Here is a 23,971-nt window from a genome sequence, read left to right on the forward strand (position 1 = left end):
TCCTCGATCGTAGACTAACGTGGAAAATTCATATAAGAGAGAAGCCAACTTGAGATAAAGTTAAAGGAAATTTTCAGGTTGTTGGGCAATCGTTCTGGTTTGGTTCATCTAATAATCTGCTGGTATACCAAACAATTCTAAAACCTACGGGGGGTACCGCAAGAAGCAATATTAATAACTTGCATCAGTTTCAAATTAGGTAGCTAGTTGTACAAAAGAGGCAGCTAGATTTACATTATTTAGGATCACGGTCCGTGCGGGAGAAATACAACATATCAATTCAAAGTACGAACTTCGGTTTAACCACCACACAAATCACGTGGCATTGAACCTATTAATTGGGAAGATATTTGAAGGTTGAACTGACTGCACGTTCTATACTAAGTGTCCTTATAGTGTCTTAATGTGTCTTTAGTTATGAGTACCGTCTACCTTGCTTGGCGATTACCGGACCACTCAGCGTAGAGAAAATTATCGCCACCATGTTGCAGAGACGCAAGACTTTTGATAGCATTGCAAGGTTCGTGGCAAGGGTTCTTCAGAAGAAGGATTCGGGGGGCTCGGGAATGAGGGACATCCTCTGCGGAGCTGCCGTTCGCACGTGCTTGCACGAGTGGGGGGTAGCGATGAGGCACGCGTGACTCTCGCACCCCTGAGCGAAAAAGACCGAATCCGGCCGGGGATGCCCCGTTCGAGGTGTCCTCATTAGAGACATTGGCATAAAGACCGAGTACCGGCTTCCGGAGTGGGGACCCAGGGACGGCATAGCCGGACCTGGTGGATCTTATTCTTTTTGGGTTTGAGATGGGCGCAAAGTGAGATCTAATCGGCGAGCCGAGATGTGGATGCCCGTTAGAGTAAAGGACACTCCCCTGGGCTGTGTAGTACTTAACTGCAGGATGCGGCCTGCGGGTGAAGAAGAAAAAATATATCTTTAGTAAACTCGAATTTGAGTATTATGTATTATCTACTCGACTCTTAATTTCAAATTTATTACATATACTTTTCTTTTTTCTTTACATTGCTTATAGTTTTTCCTGCCAGTTAGGATACCTTATTCTGCTTTCTATTGCCCTTATGATGTTGAGTGTAATTCATAAGTATTTTATGCTTGGCATCAAATTTTTTATTATAATAGTGTGTAATTTCTGAGGAGTTTCGTTGAGGACTTCTTATCATGTAATATGCGATATGATGATAGTATTTACTAAAGGTTTATGTAAATGTAAGCGATTGAAAATAAGGTTTAAAACAATAAAAAAAATAAATATATATATTTTAAAGTCCGAAACAAATAAATTACAAATAAGTTGATATCAATATTTGTGTCTAATTTGACCCCGAGTTAAATAAGATGAATTAAAAAAGTGTTGTGTTATTCTCAGCTAATATATATTAAGTTTCATTTAAGTTTTAAGTTTATGTAAAAGAAAACAAAATATAATGAAAAAAGCCAAAAAAAAAACTTTAATTATATACGTTGTTTTAAATTTATTTAAAAAAAATCATTATTCATACAAATGCAATTCTCTTAATCTAGTAAAAAATACTAATTATATATGAAAATAATGGTGTGTGAAAAATTTTGATGAGAAAACACTATCAATCATCGGTAATATAAAGCCAATTTAGCTATAAATAAATACATATTTTCTGTTTCATCGTTAGTTTAGATATCTTATCGGATAATCAAAGATTTTTAAATGTATATCTATCTAGTAGCTTTGTAACAGAAATAACAACTAGTGAGTTATAATAACTCGTTAATTTATCTAAAAGAAATTTACTTTCAATAAAATATGATTTAAGATAATAATAGATTATTCATTTGTAAATATTTTTTTTCTGCACATTGGTACATTTATAAATGTAGTAGGACGATTTTAATAGAAGATTTCGTTTTTAATTAATTTATTTTTTATTCAATAAAATATAAGCTGACTGTACATTAAAATGAAATTTAAATTAAAAAAAAGAAATAAATTTTACTTAATCTTTTCTCATCATCGAAGCATTTTACATTTAAATAAATTATGAATGGGGAAATTAATTAAGAACATCTTACAATTTGATAAAAAATAGAACTGTTAAGATTCAACTGATGATATAACCTATATTTTTTTGGTCGAAACTAAGAAACAATTAGAAGAAAAATTGTCAGTATTAGTTTATAATAATCGGAGAGAATTATATATATATTTTAAAAAACAAAAGTAAATCAAATATAATAAACAAGATAATAATGAATTAAATACCAAAGTAGGAGAACAAAACAAAACGCCATTAGTTGCTTCATTTTTACCATTTGAGAAAAGAATAGATAAAAAATTTTGAGTAAAGATGAAAAACAGAATCGCTCAAATAAGAAGAGCTCTTATACTGTAAAGAAATCGTGCTACTATTCTATTAAATATAAATTCTAAACAAATTGTAGGAGATGAGTATTGAGTGAAAGCCTACTTCGTCCTTTGGTTATTGATTTATTAAAGAAAAAGGAATATACGTTTTCAAAAAAATAGTTCCGGCATACCGAAAAACAGATCCAGATGATCATTATCTATTATTATTGTGCATTATCTATCGACTCTAATTTCAAATTTGTAACATATATTTTTATTTTTTTCTTTACATTGCTTCATAGTTACTATAAGTAAGTTGACATCAGTGTTTGTTTCTACTTTGACCCCGAATTAAATAAGAAGAATTAAAAAAACTCAAGACTAAAGTGTGCAGAATAATAATAACTATAACTTTTTTATTCAAAACATTTCATCTTATTTTATTCTACTGTTAATGTTAAATGAGAAGAATATACAAAAAAATATGATTTTCTGCGATTTTTCGAGTATTTTTACTAAGAAATAAAATTTAAAACATATTAACAAAAAGTATGTTTCCAATTGTGATTAAAAACAATGAGTGATAAGTTTATAATGAAAATAATGGAAAAAGTTCATATAAAATGTCCTAAAATGCTTCGATGGCGAGTTGCAACTAGTGAAAGATTTCACTCGGATTTCAGCTACCCCGGTATAGATAAGGTCGTACTGAAATTTATAATACATGAAATTTTTAGTACAACATTTTTTGGCGTTAATTAAGAGATAAAATTAGCGATTTCTTATGGTTTTTGACCTGAGAAATCGAATAAAGCAGGTCCAAGAACCGTATTGCAGTAATTTTTGAGAAATCTGGGGGTGAAAATCAATAATTGAGATAAAAAACCCTGCTTTTTACGTTTGATGTACAATAAATTTGTTAAATGGGTAATAAATACATAAAAATCTGAAACATAAAACTTATAAAGAATTTAATTCTGAATAAATTAGTATAATTTAAATAAAACAAAGAAAATTTAAAAAAAATAAAAACAGTAAAAAACTTATAGGCCTTTGATCTAACTCGATAAGACATTATATAATAATGTAATCGTACGGTTAAATTAATATATATTTAATTCTGAATTCATTTAAACTAATATTAAGAAAAAAGATATGTTAAATTGTTATGTATAAGATCCATCGATTATTAATTCTGTTCTTGATTTTGTTTCCTTTTTATTAATTAAATTCAACAAGTAGTGTATGAAAAATGCAATTCAGTTCAGTAATAGATTTTTTTTTTATTCGGTGCAAAATAACCCTTTCATATTACTATGAAAAAGCTTAACGCTTATGCGTTGAATTAATCGTTTAAAAAAAAACAGTTTTTTAAGATTTTTACTAAAATAAAAAGAATGATCAAAATAAAAATTCACAGTATTAAATCAATAAATTTTGGAATCTAAATAATTTTAATAAAACGTAAGATATTCAATTAGAAAAACTTTCTTCATTTAAATTATTAGCTGAATTTTTTTATACGTTAAAAGACAAACAGAATATGGAAAACTTAAACGAAATATTATTATTTTTGATTTTAATGATAGAAAGTAAGTATATACACTTGTTTTTCAAAAAAAAAACTCACTCCTGAAGGTATTCTAATAAAATCACTTCGAATTTTTCGTTGCGATATGTAAAAATATAATAGCAACTCAGAAAGAGATGAGATACGATTAAGAAACAATTTTCCTTAATATATATAAAACAAGTGCGCGCACACACATACACACACTCACAGACTTAATATGTATCAATTACTGGTAATTGAAGATTAAAATAAAAAATAGATGAATGAAAAAGAACGATAATAAGTATGAAATATTTGAACAAAATAATATTATGTAGAAAATAAAACTGATAAATAGGAAAAGTATAAAAACTCAAATAGAATTGCATGAAATAGTAATAATAATGATAATAACGAAGTATAATCTTAAAATAAGCTTGCATATCAGTAAGTAAAGAAAGGTATAAAATAAGTTAAAAATGGATTGCAACCGACGTAAGAATACGGCTTCGAATGAACGAGCTTTATCTGCAAAAGGCAAGCAAATAATACACACACACGCACACAAGCATACATATACATTTAAAATATATACATATATATAAGAGCAATAGGAACGAATGAAAGAGTGTACGAAAAATTTAATTTGAAAAGTGGTCGATTCAGCAAGTTATAAAACTTGAGGCCTACCGAGAAGCAACCGACTTAGGGTTTAATCTAAGGCATGTTGGAAAGAAAGAAAGGAAGAAGAATAATAATAAAGAAAGAATGAGAAAGAAACATTGAAGGAAAAAAAAGGACGTAGAAAGATGAAGGGAGAGGATGTTTTACTTCCCCTAACGTATTTTCCAGTGGGACGAATGTAATAATGGCCGACACTGCTGGTTTACTGCATCACATGAAGGGGGGACAATTTTTTCGTGCTATTCGCGTCGCTTTCACTGTGAACTTTGAGAGGGGGTTTAAAGGGTGTCTGTTGCTGTTTAAGAGGGTGAGGTACGGGTTGAAAAAAGAGGAGGAGGAGGAGTAGTCGGGAGGGTAGAAGAAGGAACGGATCAGGATCAGCTCAACGTTATTATTATTATTACTGTTATTATCCTGATGCAGTGACGGAAGCGAATTCAAATCTCGATCAGAATATTATTCTATTAGGTAGCCTACAGTAGTAGGTTACAACCCTGAATATCCTGAATTCCTATTGGTCGATTCTTGCAGATGTTCATCATAATATTATATCTATTATTAACCACCCTGTTTATATATATGCCTTTTAATAACAACAATACCCTCTAAAATTGTTTACTGGTTTCATATTACACGGTGTTCATCATATATACGTATACAAAATATAATATATTGAAAATATTAATAAATGACATACATAAATGGAAATTTGAAAAATTGATTCGATTTTTTACTCTAAGAATATATTTTGTTTTAGTATAGTCTTGTCTTAGTACAATCCCGAGATCATACTGGGAAAAAAATTTTAAAACCGTCAAATTTTGTAAGCCGTACTTTTAAGTTATTAGAAACTTTCACTGGATACTCCATTATATAAAAATTCCCTATTTAGCATCGATTAGCTGTAACACATCTTTTTTTTACTAGTTTTAATCTTTCACATAATTTTTTTTTAAATAATATAAACTTCATATAATAAAATTTAATAATTTATATAAAAGCTATAATCCAATAAAAATAAAAAATAATAGAATTTAATGAATAATTGTAATGCAATTTAAAACAATAAATCTGTATTTTAGCAGATTTTTTTTTCATAGGTTGTTGTAAATTATAGTTTTGTCGAAGTTATAGAGCTGACAAATATCATACATACACATGGGGCATAAAAAAATGGAGATAAAAAAAGGTTTTATATAGTTTTCTATTAACTTAAACAAACACTTCTTTTTAATAAACGAGTTTTTAATAAAATAAAATAAAATATTAATTAAAATTAATCTTTTTTCCTGCTACGCATTATAATGGCTTAAACTCGTGTACAATCTTCCGTTAACTATAACCAACGGTTTAAAATATAAAAAAGTTAGGTTTTTCTACTTTACTAATTTTATTAAACTTGAACTTTGTGTTTAAAGTATATGAAAACATTTAGTACCCTTCATATTAAAATGAATTTAAAAAAAAGTTTTATAAATATTTTTCGAAATGTCTTTAAAAAAATTCAGTATTGTAATTACTTTGGCAAAAATCATAAATACTATTCGTTTTATCGTTCGCATACTTTTCATTTAAGTTGATAAGAGTTTTAAAAAGCATTAGCTGCATATTATTTGTAAATCTATTTCAACGCGTGGAACCTTCTAGAGATCAAAAAATTAAAATTATAATTTCTGGTGGTATAATATGAAATTTTTTTGCGGGGAATAAAATTTACTTTAAAATCTGAAAAAGAAAATTTAATTCATCTTTATATTGCCAATGATATAATTACTTCGAGAGCTCGTTAAAACATATATTTTACGTATAGTACTTTGTTTTTCTTTTTATTAGATTTTTCTTACTTTTTAAAGGATGGATTGATCAATTTGAATTTATATTCGAATTTACCAGATTTTTAGATATTTATGGATATTGATATCGAAATATTTAAATTTAACTATTATTTATTTATCATCCTGAACCCGTAGGGGAAGACACCCTTATGGGTTGTCATGTGACGGTTTCGGTTGCAACGCCACCCCTACCGTTCCTAGCTCTTATGGGCTTTACCAGACGTCTATTTCAGTCCTCGGCAATGACATCTTTCAGTCAAGTCTCAGCCAGGATGCCACCAACATGAATGCCACAAGTGACATTCCCATCTGTGTACTATTATCTAACAAAACTCCAAAAAAATACATCCAGCCAAGTCTCAAACAAGACTGAATGACTTTCTAACAAAGAAGGAACTGAAATCTATCTACCTGAAACGTAAAAATGAGTTCAATACACAACGAATCATAAAACGTAACACAAAAACAGTAACAAAACATAATATAGCCAACGAAAAATAAAATCTAAAGAAACAAAAACAACAACGAAATAATAAAACCAAACATAAACAGAACGAAGAAAAGTCCAAGAGAACATCACACCCCTTCAACGATCCTCTCTTTCGCCAAATATCTAATAAAACTTTCTACGATCACCCATTCGGCCCGGCTTTTCCAATTACCACGGAGATCAAGTATCGATCCGCTAATATCAAGCCAAAAAATGATCTCTGTGCTGTCATACCTAGCACATTCATACATCACACGATAAGCATCGTCTAACAATCCGAATTGCGGATACATACCAGAGTCCGAATAGCGTCATGCCCTGAAAGAAATTGTATCACATACTTGTTCTTGTGCATACAAGAGGCGTCCCGCAAATTAACAACATTAAGGAAAAGATCATGTATTTAACGCCCACACACGGGCACACCGTGCTGTTCTATCTCCTTTATTTTCTCTGAAGTCAATAAACCTGACTTCTTAGCAACATAATGGTCCAATATTTTGCCATTTTCAGATTGTTTACCATAGTTCAAACCTCACCAATCTCAGTGCTATATATTTCACCCGCCGAGTTATTGTAATGATTAAACTCGTCATCCCAAAACACCTGATTTTCTAAGTCGAGAGGTTTAACGTTTGAATCCTTGTAAAGGCAGTTGCTTTTAAATGGATTTGAATGCTAGCCTGTGGGTACCGTTTTCTTTGATGGTTGTGTTTCAAGTAACCATACGTCTCAGGAGTGGTCGGCCTGAGACTGTTCAAAAACAAAAATTTATCGGTACATTAACACTTATATGCCATACTACGCACAGACGCCTTGATATATTTTTAGAGTACTGTTGACATCATGTCACTGTGCTGTTTCTCTGTAACCTGGTGTTCATAAAATAAATAAATATAAATAATAAAAAAAAAACTTATAAACATTCCCGGACGAATAATAATAAATTGTGAAATTTTCAGCGAAATCGTTAAGTAGTTTTTGAGTTATTAGGGCACACACAAAGCGAAGATTCTCTTTTAGAATGATCCTTTTATACGTCAACCAAACGAAGTTCAAAGGATGATTATTTCTCTTATACAACTACACGTATAATTTTTTTCACTACTGAATTTTTTAGTGTATTTTAAGCTAATAGAAAAGAAAAATGTTGTAGCAGTTAATTTCATATCATAATAGTAATCATTATCATATTTTTATGGCGAAAAAGCGAAATACATGCAATTTTATATAGATTAAATCATTAAAAAAATAATTGCAGTAACGCGTAAATTACTTATGGTTATTTATATATTAAAATTTATTCCACATCATACGGTATTTTTGTCGCAATTTTATTAAATGAAAAAAATCCATCACTAAGAAATACTTTACTTAAATCAAGCAATATATATATAATTTTAATATTTAATTCTATTATATTATTTTAATTTATTTATCGAGTGGTTAACAATTAAATCCAATTGATAACGTATAACTAGAAAATTTTATAATATATATACACATCGTGATTTGTTTCTATAAATTTTAAACAGATGTAACCATAAATTGTATTAAAATACCAGGTTAAAGTAATTTATTTTTGTATTATTATTATTTTTATATTATGATTTATTAAAATATCCTGATGATAGAATTATAATGTAGAAACATCAGTATATTTTATTATTATTATTGTTATTTCTACTACTAAAACTACAACCAAGAGGCGTGAAACGTTTTATTCATAAAACGAATACACCCAGTGACTTAAAAATATGAATTATGATGTAAACGAATCCCATAGTATAATTCACGGTCTCATAAATTTAAGAAATAGCTACGACAACACAGCGGTCATGTGGACTACTCTTTGTGCTTCTATAACGCAAAAAGAAGAAAAAAAACAACCAGACATAAAAACAAAACTAAGAAAGCAAGTAAACGTTCTAATAATAATTTACTACATAAAGCAATTTCTATGTAATACTTTTTATGAGTATGATTTTAACGGTTTTTATTTTAGAAATAAATAAAATTAAACTAAAGAATATAATTAAAATTTAACAAATCAATTTATTCATGTGACCTATGGAATTATTTTAATATTGTAAAAGCTTATTATTTTGAATTTCATTAATTTGTAAACTTCCGCACTTTGCAGTTTGTTTTTTCGAAGCCCGTTCATAAAAACTGTTAAACAATTTTAACTTGTTTCTACAATAAAATAATTCTTTGGTAAAATGTGGTTTATTAATTTAAAACGTCGGAAATAGAATATAAGTTACATTTTTTTTTTTTTTTTTATGTAACATGTTTAACACAAGCTTGGATCTAAATTTATTTATGCACAGATTATAGAAGACCATAAGACATATCGTACCGATAAGTTTGAAACATAATAATTTGGATTGTTATCACTGCAAACATAGTTGGATATATATATATTTTATATTTTAATCTCCTATCTTTTAATCGAAGAAATTTCTAATTCATTTATAAATATCATCTTAAAAAAACTAGGGGAAAACTGAAAAAAAATCCTCTTTATTAAGTTCTTCTTTTAATCTTAATTTATGGTAATGAGAAAAACTTCCATATGTTTAATGTGGGTTATTAAAATATTGGAAACCAAAATATTTTTCATTTCTCTCGTTCACTTAATTTTTAACAATAATTTTTTACTCATGATACCTCACAGCAAAATGTAATAACTGAATTGCATAAATATACAATATTAATTACATTAAATAAAAAATAGAAGAAACATTAGGCTCAATAGGCATCTTTTAAATCTCTCTGAAACTAATTTAAAAAAAAATATATATATATAAAAATAACTCATATTTGGTAATAATGAATTGATTTTTACAAAAAATAAATAAATAAAATATTTCCCGAAGTACTGAATTACTTACAGGCGCGTATTTCAGACAGCAGACCACAATTACAGTTTTATAAGCCAGCGATGTTAAGTATTTTTGGTATTTTATTTATACGATTCCTGCGGGTGTAAAATTAATTGAAATAAACAAAAATGAAAAAAGATAAAAACATTCTTCAATTGTACTTTATATAATTTTTTTTATTAAAAAATATTTTTGCAAATAAATGAAATTGTGTAGGTGAAAGGTAAAATATTTGGGAAATAGAAAATGACCAGTCTCAACATTTTACCGTTATTATTATATGTCCATACTCATCGATAGATATAAAGAAATAGATAGTATTTTAAGACGAATTTTAATACGAAACTATTTGTAAATTCCATTTTAATGACAATTTTTATAAATAACCACCAGACCTGGCAATGCTTCGCTATTTCTAGATTTGAGTATATATATATATATATATATATATATATATATATATATATATATATATATTGATTAAATGAACACAATTAAAAGTTTGAAAATTAGAAAAATGAACATTACGGAACTTCACAAAATTTAATCTTTCACGTTATCTCTTTTTCCCTTCTTCCCTTCTTCCCTTTTCCCTATTACCCTTTTTACCTATTTTCCTTCTTCCTATCTCATTTTCCCTATCTTTTCTCCCTTTTTCCTATTTCCTCTTTTTCCCTTTCCCTTCCCCTGTTCCATTTTATTTTTTCCTCTGGTTGCCTTTTCCCCTTTTACCTATTTCCCCCTTTTCCCGCGCATAAATTGGTCCAGTAGTTTTCTAGTCTATAGCGAACACACATGCGAACATTGCGTTATATATATATATAACGCAATATACGTTATATATATAACGTTATATATTGAAGAAGAAAGTCTATATATTTTTTTTTGTTTCGTAAATATATCGACAACGGCGCTACCTAGCAGGTGTAGTTTTTGCAAAACATTTTCTTTTCACGTAACTAATATATATTCAGAATATGAGCCAAATCGGACCATAAATAGAATTTTTCGAAATGTCTCGACCCCTAGCGCCATCTAGCCGTCCAAACAAATTCATAAACCTTCGCGGGTGTGCGCACAACTCACCAAAGTTTCATCGCAATCGGATGAATAGTATAAGAACGCATATACAAACAAACATAATTTCATTTATATATATATATAAAAGATTCAAGAGAAGTTTTTACACAACAAATGAACTACACAGAACAGAAACCAACCAATATTCTAAGCTAAATTTTATTTATGAAATAAAAAGATATTGTAATTCCATAATTTTTTAAGAATGCACCAAGTATTAGTATCATCAAATCATCTCAAAGAAAAATAAAAACAGATGACGTAATTTTACGTCTCTCTTTCTTTAAAAAATAACTAATAACATAACAGGTTTAGATCCTAAATAATAAGCATATACATTACAACATATTATTTTTTTAAGTGAATATAATCAGTTATCACCTTGTATTATGTACTTAATTACTTGTCATACTGTATTAATAAAATATTTGTATATTAAACAACCATCCATGTTGTGCTTAATTTATTTATCATGTCATAAGTTACACGATATTCCACTTTAATGGATAAGTGTTTAATTAATATAATCACATCTTTATTAACATAATATTATGTTTACCATAAACATGACATATTACCAAAGCCTGTATTATAATTTTAATGTGCTAACGTGTCATGATTACATGAAAAATTAAGCTATAATTTTTTTATGACATATTACACCGATATTGTTTAGGTTTTGATATGATTAGTAAAGAGGACAAAATTTTAGTATTGTCAGCAAGAAACAAACTACATCTAATGAATATTTATGTCCTAAATTATTGTAAAATAACGTAATATCATTTTCAAAATCCTTTTGAAAATGAGGAAGACTCTACTTCCTTCTTTTTTGCTTTAACACAGATATAGAAAATTTATTTTAAATTAGCTTCTAATAAATAAAAAAAAAAAAAAAAAAATTATATATATTTCTTCAAAATGCAAAGATTTTATGTATAAAAGAAATATAAAAGTATACTTAGAAATTAAAAAGTAATTATCGAAAATATTTATGCGTAAAGTATCGCTTAAAGAAACATGTTCGATAGAAAAACCAGAAAAAAAGAATGACTTTTAAAATATATTACAGAAAAATGTTAAAATTAGGTGGATTGATCTGTTACATAAAAGGGATTATAAAATGTGATGAAAGTACAGGAACCGTTTGAAAAATTTTCAAAAACAAAAATAATAAAATTGTAACACAGCATCGTAGGATTAGTTAATTTAAGAAAGAAAGATGTGTAGAGGGTAAAGAATTATAATGAACAACTACAAGATGATAATTTGTAACAGTCTCTTTTAAGATTTTTATAGACAGAATTTATTTAAAAGTTATAATTCTTTATGAAAAAAAACGAAACTTCGTTTCGAATCATTTTAACTAATCAAGAAATACTAATCTATTCGAAGTACAAATTTAGAACTAATGTTATAACGTGAGATATACCAAAAAGGAAACAATATGATGAATTTTAAAATTAATTTTTTTTGATTTTAGATTTGTATATGGCAGATCAAACTTTGCCAGTAGTTAGTTTCTTTCTAAACACTTAGTCAATATTTTCTGATCTTTGATAATGCATCTAATTCTATGTAGTTTTTGCTACATTTTAATCAACAAATCTATTTTCTTCTGTATGTAAAACTTTTTCAACATCTTTATTTTCATCACGTTTGATATTTATATTTATAAAACAACATGTCGTAAGTGATTCGTAATCAACTCCCAGCAAAAACTACTGAACATAAATTAATAAAATTTTATATACACTTTCTTCAGTGTGTAAGGACACTAAGAAATGATTTTTTGAAATTTTGAGTTTACAGAGTTAAAAAGGAGTAAATGTGAAAATTGCTATTGTTTTTTTTTTAATTTTTCGGCAAATGAAGATATCAGCTTGATTTTTGTTTTCTGTAATCTTCATATGAATATTTAGAGACAAATTTCTAGGTTTTTTGAAACTCCAAGTTTAAATCTTTTTTAAAACCAACTATTTCTTTTTTATTTCTCGGTAACGAATGAAGATATTCATTCCCTCAATTCATAGTGTAATTTTCATATGAATATCTAAAAAACAAATTTTTCGAAATTCGACCTTTTAAGTGGTGGAAATGAAAAAATTAAAAAAAAATGATTGCATGTTTTCCCCATTTTCGACAACATTAAAAAATTCAGTTTCTTTGGGCTTGAAAATACTAATCAGATAAATATCTAAAAACGTTTCTTTTTCGAGTGTTTTTGAATTTCGATTTTTTAAGAGCGGCGCAGTGGCATACGGCACGGCGGCTCGACCAATACAACCACTGTCATTGTTACTGTATGTGCGACACGACTACAGTTGTACCTGCCTCCGGTTACTTAACTATAAAAAATAAATAAAAAACATTAGCCGTGACGGAAAACGCAAGTAACCATATACCGCAGACCATATACCGTGTGTTTATACATAAAAACAAAAAAAATAAAATTTATTTTAAATAATTAAAATTTACTTTTCTTTTTACAGATACGGAATGGATCTGAACGGAGCACGACGGAAGAATGCGACGAGAGAAACGACATCAACGTTGAAGGCGTGGTTGAATGAACACAAAAAGAATCCATATCCGACAAAAGGGGAAAAAATAATGTTAGCAATAATAACAAAAATGACATTAACACAAGTTTCCACCTGGTTTGCTAATGCAAGACGGAGGCTTAAAAAGGAAAATAAAATGACGTGGGAACCAAGAAATAGAGTAGAAGATGAAGATAATAATAATGATGATAATAGTGGAAGAAAAAGTGCGGACGGTAAAGATAATATCGGTAAGTTAAATTTTATTAGTATATATATATATTTTTTTTTTAAATAAAAAACTAGCTTAATAGGTTTTAAAATTAATCACACTTATTCACACGACTAGATAAACAATAGAAATAATATAATAAATAAATGTAATGCAAAGAAATTTTAACTTGGTTCATTTAAAATCATTTCATGATTTTATCCTACCCTGCTAAACGGCATTTGTATGCCGTTACAAAATTTAGTTAAAAAAAAATTTACTTAAACATTTCATGATTTTATCCTTCCCTACTAAACGGTATTTTTATTTGTCTGTCCGTCCCCCTTAGCTTACCACCAGAATGTACCGATCATTAGCGGAAAATCCCGATTCGTTAGCATACGTCTCGCGGTGGTCAGGTCTATACTTGTTATATTATTATATATCGATATATGTGTGAAATAAATATTAATAATTTTTTATTTATTTGATTGTTTTATTTCATAAAATAATGAATTATAACCAAAAATTAGGCACCGGAATTTACCGATCACTAGCAGAAAATCCCGATTGGTTAGTTTCAATTTCTAGAGTTAAATTTCTAATTTAACTTTCGTTATATCAATTTTCATCACTCAAAGAAGAATATTTTTACAGAGGTAATCAATTTTGGACACCTAATATTTTTGGACACCATTCCGAGACGCCGCCCGCCAGGGCAACCCGCCCAGAGGACCTAGCGGCGGAGGGCGTGTCTACGGTACGCCTCTGCAGCTAGTAATTTAAATAATACAATAAATAATCTGTTAACTTTAAAATGAAATGAAAGTACTTCATATTAGTTTATTCATAAAATTCCATGAACAGTTGTAAGTAATTACCATATAACGGTTGTAAGAAGACTGATGTACCTATAAATTATCTAGGAATAAATAAATACAGAATTAATTCAATTGAAAATAGGGAATTATCACCTTTATAAAAACATGTTCAATTGTGTCGATGATAATAGTAATAATACATCCTGTAAGTGTTACATTCAATGTTCACAACTAAAGATGAAAGTTAAATGGAAGGGGGGATTTTATTTGAGGGTATCCCTCTAGTTAAATACTATACCGCCTACTCTCTGATAGGTCTGTAGAACGGTAAAAGTCCCCTCTTTTATAAAGAATAATGCAGAGAGAGCATCCAGGTGTACCCTCTTTCGTATGTAACCTTTATATATATATATATATATATTCTATGTATAATATTTATTCTCCTCCCCTTTTTCCAACAAGCGTAGTAGTAAAAGCAAACCGCACGAAATAAATAAATCGTGATTATTTATTTCTTGTATTAATTTTGCCTGATGGTATAACATCTGTCCATACACTGCTAGTTACATCAGCAATAAATAAGACCATTACGCGTTGAACTAAAAGTTCTACCACTTTTTGTCAATATCTCAGAAGGGGGTCGTTTAAACGATCGCATATGGCCTACGATTTTTAGTCCCCATCATTTTTTTATGCGTATTAACCTTGCACACACGCACACACACGCACACACACACACACACACACACACACACAAACACACACGAATAGTACACGTATAATATTTTAGGATCAATTTAATGTTGTAAATGTTCTGAGGGGCAACAAGAAAAATACTTTTCCGAATCTGATCGAACGTGTTTGAATAAAAGGAAAAAAAACGAAAGAATTCAATCTCTAACTACAACATAAATTCAATTCAATCCAATCATTTTCATATCCCTTATAGTTTTCTTTTCACTTCATCTTACGATAGCGTAAAATATTATATAGATTTCTTCCCCTATAATGTCACGTTATATTTGACATATTGTTTTAATAATAGGTCTAATATACTTATAAGTTACTGCATTGAACGTGAGTTTACATTCAATTTTTTGATTTTTTTTTCTTGAACGAAAAATATTATATAACGGTATACATACAAATGGTCAATAAAATTATGGGTGCAATAAAAAGAGCAATAAATTTACTTTTATAACTTTATGTATTATACTCGTGTATATAAACAATAAACTAGAAAAGTGATAAAAACATTTGTATTAATGCTCTTTTATATATATATATTTTTTTTCATGTTTTGTTGATCGCTAGGAAGATAGAAACAAGATTATATTTAGGTTTTCACTTTTGATTCATTTTTTCTTTATTATAGTTATTAATAAATAAGCCACTAGTTGAACTAAAATATATATATATATATATATTAAAAAGAAATACTAGTTACTATCAAATAAAATCTAAGCGTATGTGTACAAAATAACTGCAGTTAAACTTTTTCCTTTTGTATTATAATATTTAAAAAAATATAAGTGAAGAAGACATCTTTTCAATGTTAATTTTATTTTTCTACTTTCAAACCAATATGTACGAGTAGAATACGAAATAATAATTATTTAAAAAAAAAAAAAATGGAACCGACAACAAAACCATGTAAACTGATGCACGTATATAAAATTATAAGATTCCCATTTTCCCTATCGATGTTGTATGTTATACAAAATGTACATTGACGATTCTATTAACGTTGTTATAAATCTTGTGCAGAAACTCACATTACCTGCCCTACAAAAGACCATATAACATCACCTAACATAATGCATGTATGTAGAATATCAGGATTATCACTACCTCGACCTACCAATTAGACTTTTATGTCTAGAAAATATTTTCTACATCATGGTACCACCGCAAAAAGCAGCTGCGTTGATTGCAACAAGATTAATTTAAATCGGATTAATAGGATTTATGCGCAAACATAAAAAAAATTATTCCGAAGAAAAAAATAACCTCCTTTTTTGAAGTCAATTAAAAACTACACGAAGACCAAAAAGTGAGATTTTATGGAAATTAATAAAAGTAAAACGAAAATAAAATAAAAATTTAATAATTAACATGAAGTTTTGCTTAAAATCCTTTTTCTTTTTCTTTTTCCTGTTTAGCCTCCGGTAACTACTGTTTAGATAATACTTCAGAGGATGAATGAGGATGATGTGTATGAGTGAGAATGAAGTGTAGTCTTGTCCAGTCTCAGTTCGACCATATCTGAGATGTGTGGTTAATTGAAACCCAACCAACAAAGAACACCGGTATCCAAGATCTAGTATTCAAATCCGTGTAAAAATAACTGGCTTTACTAGGACTTGAACGCTGGAACTCTCGACTTCCAAATCAGCTGATTTGGGAAGACGCGTTCACCACTAAACCAACCCGGTGGCTTAAAGTCCTAGAAGTTTTCAAGTGTATCACCCCCCCCACACACTAACGTGCGCGCACAACACCCTCAAACACACACATACACACACAATTTTAACAACCAAACTGAACTGAAAAAAACTCTGGATGGAATAATCAACTTTTGTTGTTGAAATGTGTTAAATATTTAAAACATTTTTGGAAAAATTTAAGAATTTTAGGAGAAACTTAGAAAAATCTTGATACTTAGCCATTTTTCCAATTTTTTGTTTGGTTTTATTATTATTTATTTAATTTCAACTTTTTTTTGGTGTTTGTGTATTTTTTGTTTTTTTAATATGTATATCATTTGATAACCTAGGAAATAAAAGTAAAGAAAATAGTTATATATATTTGTTTAATTATTGTATAATTGAAACCTGTTAATATGAATCGGTTGGAAGATCTGATATATGGACCTTTATTCTGTCATTATGAATAAAAATAAATAAATAAATAAATTATTGGGGTGTTATTCAAGCTTAGTTAGAATAATTTTGTTATAAACCGTAAAACAAAATATATTACTGTTATAAATAATAAACAGAAAGAATATTATTAAAATAAAAAATAGCTTCATTATAAAATAGATACAACTAGTTCAGTAAATTTAAATGTACAGTCATGTTAAGAACAAAAGACCAAAATGTTGTGAAAAAGCTTGTGAAAATGTAAATATCTATTATTATGATTATTAGACCTGAATATTTTTTTTGCTTAAAATTATGTTACCTTAACTAAAGTACCGATATATTTTTTATATAAAAAAAATCTGATGTGGACACCACGTGACTTCCTTGTAAGCCTATTAAATTACATATAACATTTTTAAAATTACATAAAAGTTTATTTCACTAATAACTTCTGTTTTTTTCATTTTTTTACTGTTATAATTAAATTAATATTTATTGCAACAATCAAAGGTTATTAATTATTAATAAATCAATATATTTAAATTAAAAAAAATGGAAATGAAATAAAATTGGAACAGATGTTTAACAGTTTTTGTCCAGTCGATTGCAATTAAAAGCGGAGGTACACAACTAGATGTTACAACATTCCTAAATTCATAATTTCAACATTCTACGGCTAATGGTTTTTGAGTTATGCGAGATACATACGTACCTATGTCACACCGAAATAAATTCAAAGTGGATATTTCCGTTAAAATCTGAAAACTGAAATTTTTCGCGATCACATTACTTCCTTTATTTCGTATAAAGAAGTAAAAAGGTGTGTGTAAAAACGAAACAAACATAATTTAACTTTCAGCGGTAACAAAGATCGGTTACTTTACGAAACCGCTTCCCGAAATTTATAAATTTACACCAATAAAAAGAAAAAAAAACAGGAGGTATATAAACTTAACATAAAATCTATTTTATGTATTATTTGAAATACAGTGAATTTATGTCATTCTGAAAAAAAATAAACTCATTTATCATTGTTATGAAAACTATGTTTTAGTGATGTATATACCAGTATATTACAGTAATCCAAAATAAAGTCCATCCTAAATACCTGTCTACCTACATTTTAATTTATAATGTTGATCATCAATACCTACGCAAGTGTTCGGATAGAAAGGTTTTATGCCCACGTAAAATTATTTGAAATTCAAAAAAAAAATTAATAAAAAACAATTATCACAAGACGCCATTTAATTTAACTTACCGTTTAATATAATTTTTACTTTCAACAAGGCCGAACACTTTTGCAAATATCTTTACCCAATAAATATTCTATTCAATGTTAATAGTTATAAAACATTCATAAAATTAAATACATATATATTATTTTCATAAATTAAACTTTAATTCTAAATTTATTTTAACATAAATCAAAAAAGCTTATTTTTAATTGATTTATTAAACTAAAATTAAGTCATTAGATAATTAAAACTAAAACATAATATTAACGCAAAACAACATCATTAATGCATAACATAATCAACGTAGTTTATAATAGCCATCCGAGAGTCGTCTTATTCATCTTTACATTAATACGTACATCTATCAATTAAGGAATTATATACTGATCTAAATTTGTAAAATTAAATAATTAATTATTTAAATTTATTATGAAATAATAAATTGAAATATACTTTTTCAATTAAAATTTATAATATAATTTACTGTAGCTGAAATTTAAACAAAATTAAATATATTTCTTTAAATCATACCAACCTAGTATTCTCTTTTATCAGTGAATAGTTATAGGTAAAACAATAACGTGATAATTCATCGTATGAGATATTTTTGCAATAGTAAGTAGAAAATCCCTCCGTTTGGAAATATCAATAATTTTAAATTTACGGCCTAACAAAAATATGTTTATTAAATTTATTAATAACCATAATATGTTTACAAATAAATAAAATTTTCTAGCAAAAAAGATTAATATTGTCTTATAACAATAGTTAAACGATAATTAAAATTATAAAAATTTCTGTTTCAAGTTTTTTCAGTCGTTTTTAAGTTTTATTAGCATAAAACTAGAAAAATAATGTTTGTTTTTTCTGTTGCGTTTCGTAATAGTTTACCTGATGGTTGCCTATAATCAGATTATTTATTCAAAATAATGAAGCAACCAATTAATGATTACATGCAACAGGTTAACCGTTTAAACGGTAGCATTCATTTAAGAGAAAACTTTCATTATTCCTTCAGCAAGTAGTACAAACAGTGATTCATTAATAAATATTAATATATTTTCAAACATAATCAACAGACATTTGATATATATATATATATATATATATATATATATATATGTAGAGAGAGAGCGAGAGAGAGTGAGAGAGAGTCATCGAAATACATGGAAAAAAATTGAAAATAAATCTCATCGTAAAAACCTTGATTAAGTTACAAAAAATAATTTAAAAAAATAATAAATGTACATAATAAATACATTAATTTTTAACGATACATGGGTAGTTATTTTTGGGACTTTAAATTCTACTTAAAATTAATAACCATTTGCGCAATTTTACGCAAGAAGACATACATTTCGTTCTGACGCTCTGACTATTTCGCAGTCAGAAACGCACTGATTTTCAGAGTATATACGTTCGACTAACTAGTAGACCTCACACATCAAGTTTCACTGCATAAGCGCGTATAAAAATACATCAGTACACAGTCAATACAACCTCAATTTTTTTTTCGATCTGTATCGAGCGTACCTCAAGAACGACTCTAGATTTTTGAGCCACAAAACGTTATCCATAGGCCTATGGATATATATATATATATATATATATATATATATATATATATATCCATACGCCTATGGATATATATATATATATAACCCCAATATAAGTACATATAAACCCCAATTTAAGTATTTTCATACTCTTCAAATTTCAAGATGTAAAGAAAATACAATTTCTCAATTCCCTACTCCTCCCTTGTGATCTAAATACCGTACTTTTCTTCGAAATATCGGTAAAAAAAACAGTAAGCTTTAATAAAAAAATTATTTTGCAAATAAAATTTATTAAAAATTCTGAACTTTTTATTCCTAATTTAAAAATTATAAATAATTATTTGAATTCTCTTAATAAAAATTTATTTAAAAATAACTTGCATAGCTCAGTGGAAGAAAATTTAATAATTAATAAATAAACGTAATAAAATATCGAAAAAAAAAATAATAAAACGTAAAAAAAAAAAAGTATAAATGTATATAAAGTTGAAATATTCACAGAAAAATGAATTGAGAATTTATGTGGTTACCATCAGTTTTACATCTTTTAATATTATTTCATATAATCTCATAGTCTGATTTAGTTTCTGAATTTAAGCACTTTATTAAGGTAATATAAGAGCCAAATCTAAATTGACTGTTCTATATTTCAATATTTTTTTTTTAAATGGTTTTTGAAAGATACTCTTGATTACGGTGAATTGCCACCTAAGTAAAACTTTGAAATGCTTAGATTAAATAAAAAGAAAAAAAATTTGTTGTATTTTTATATAGAATAATCAAAAAAGAAAAGAATGTATATACAGGTATCTTATATACAAATTAATATAATTATATTTTGAAAATCTTTTTATTTATTAATACGTTTAACTTGTTTATTAATGATTGAATTGATAACTAATGATGATGAATAAATTTTAAAAATAATTGAAACGCGTATATAATACTAAAATTTACATAACGTGTATTTTTAATTAATTTCTTATTTATATATAAAAGAATTTTAATGAATCGATTCAAGAAGAAATCTGATTAAAATTCATTTTTTTATTGTTTGTTTGGGACTATAAAGTCCTACCAACGATAAGAGTCATTAATGATTTTAAAAAATCTAAGTGTTCATATGTAATCCACCGGGATGGTCTAGTGGTGAATTCGTCATTCCAAACCAGCTGATTTCGAAGTCAAGAGTTCAAGGTTCAAATCCTAGTAAAGGTACTTTTATACGGATTTGAATACTAGGTCGTGGATACCGGTGTTCTTTCATGGTTGGGTTTCAATTAACCACACACCTCAGGAATGGTTAACCTGAGACTGTACAAGACTACATTTCATTTACATTCATACATATTATCCTCATTCATCCTCTAAAGGAATACCTTACGGGGGTACCGGAGGCTAAACAGAAAAAGAAAAAGTGTTCATGAGTATTAGGCAATAAACACCAAACACTGGATAACAGATATCGAAACAGGAACATGACCAAAGGACTATTTTCACTAGATACACAGTACTTCATCAGGAATCTCTAGTAAGCAAAACTGCTAAATTGAGTTCTTCAATCCACTATCACAGAGAAACAGTTGCAGTTCTTTGATGCATTTCATCCGTTGAATAAACCCTTCACATCTATCTGAACCCAGGTTTAATTGACGACAAATAGTCCCGAACATTGAAAAATATAGGGTAGAAGTGGTTTACGAATCATTTTACATTACACGTCTCCCAGTTCTGATTAGGATAGTCAAACAGATAAGCGTGGGTTAGCTTTGTGTGCCCAGTCCTCAGCCGTGTTAGGATGATTTGATTTTTTTTGTTGTTTGAGGTAAAGTTTTCTTGAAGACGTTTTCCCGGATATCATGTAAGACTGTAGAAGAATTGAGCAGCCAGAACTTATTCCATTGAGTACGTAGTTTGACGTGGACTTCTTCATAAAATCGAACTCATTTGTTAATTCTAATTGGAGGCCATTTGTTGCCGCTCTCTTGGCAGCCTCTTCAGCCCGCTCGCTTTCGAGGATGCCGCAATGGAGCGGAACCCATACGAATTGAGTCCATCATTAAAATTGTCTATGATACTCTTTCAAGAATAAATAAGACACTGGTTATAACTTTATTTTAAAGAAAGATTTAAAAATGTGTAAAAGAATTTTTTTCTCGAATACAAACATTAAGAAACTAATTATACGCCTCACAGCGTAATTATGCTAAATAAAATTTTATGAAACATATGCGATAAATGTTAAAAATATATTATCAAACTGATAATGAAAAGCATATAAACTACAACACAATAAACAGACTAAATCTAATATAGATAAATGTAATATAGATACTATTACGTAATTATGTTACATTAATACTAAAAATAATAATAATTTTTATAGATGTTACAAGCAAATATATTAATAATTTATAAAATTAACAAAGACAAAAATAATCATTATAATCAATACAAAAGATAAAATTTTACAGATTCAGCTTATATATTATAACCAATAAAAATATTTTATAGTAATAAAAAATAAAACAAAAATTAAAAAAGGAATAGTTGTGATTTTAAAAAAATTTAGCGATAAAATTAGATAACATCTGTAATTGTTATATTTATACTCCATACTCACGTTATGGGTCTATAAAATATTTTATAACTAGTGAAAAGATATAATATTTATTGTTCATACAAGTGTTTCCTTTAAAATGAAACTGAATTTGTCACACATTTATTTTTTTAAACATATTTTTAATGTCAATCATTTTTACAACTGAGTATACTAAATTTTTATTTTTTGTTTTAATTTGAACAGATATTTTGTTAAAATATAAACTAGATATTTTAAGATGAAATTTTACGATCCATAATAAAAACAATTTTAAATTAATTTTATTACTAATTTTAAACGGCCATTATAACATTGTAAATTGACTTTGTAGATTGAATATATAAAATGAAACTACAACCAAATATTGTAGTGGATAATTTTTCCCTACATTACAATATTGCAGTAAATCCATTCTAGAAATAAAATTTTGAATATACTGTGTGACGTCAATACCCTTATTGTGGTATGAATATGAGTCATAAGTATTTAACAGAGCTTAATTAAAGCAGGTAGAGATAGCTGCAACAAACTTTCTAACATCTTTTAAAGAGTGCATTTTCAAGAACTAAATTCGTGGTGGTAACATTACCAAACAAATTGGGAAGAAAGTAACGAATCCTCAAGAATATAAAAAAATATATATAGATGAAGGGGGGTACAAAATATTGAATAAAAAGACCAGTAATATATTTACATTGTTGTTCTGCAAAGAAAGATTTCTGAAGAAGCCTAACAAGAGTTAATGTGAAAAAGTTGGAACAAGCATGCTGTTAAATTCATAATTACTTCAACAAGAAGAAGAAAATAAAAAGATTCACTTATTTCAGATCGACATTGAAGAATATTTATCAAGTATTTCATTATCATAAAAGAGATTATTAAATCTGAACAAGTAAAGAACCTAAATATTTTTAAACACTCATTTGATTTTATAAGATTTTTGTTCTAAAAAATAAAATAGATCAGTTGTCGTTATTCATCATTGCTACATCAGCGGGTTTTTAAGCACTACTAATTATATTATGACAACTAAAAAATTGTTCAAATAGTTTTGTTTCTAGCATTAAAATATAGCTTCATTCTGTATACAAACTATGGGCACAACGATAACTTGAAAAAAAATGTTGGTAACCCTGCTGTTTTTTTAATTAATTGTTTTGTTGCAAAGGACGCAACAGTGTTCAAAAATTTATAATTTTTTTACATATTAATGAGTTATGTTTTAAGGTTTCCTATTGTTTTTAATAAACAGATTACAAACC

At 27.6% G+C, this 23,971-nt stretch overlaps 1 protein-coding gene across 1 annotated transcript in view; it reads left to right on the plus strand.

Annotated features, from left to right (window-relative positions):
- The window catches only part of mirr (iroquois-class homeodomain protein mirror), a 227,285-nt gene that overhangs the window by 198,887 nt on the left and 4,427 nt on the right, over positions 1-23,971 (plus strand). Inside the window, exon 4 of the mRNA XM_075372815.1 lies at positions 13,361-13,662. Coding sequence (XP_075228930.1) covers positions 13,361-13,662 — 302 coding nt within the window. The remainder of the gene's footprint in view (positions 1-13,360; positions 13,663-23,971) is intronic.

Source organism: Lycorma delicatula, chromosome 8 (genome assembly GCF_047948215.1).
Source record: "Lycorma delicatula isolate Av1 chromosome 8, ASM4794821v1, whole genome shotgun sequence".
Taxonomy (NCBI): Eukaryota; Metazoa; Arthropoda; class Insecta; order Hemiptera; family Fulgoridae; genus Lycorma; species Lycorma delicatula.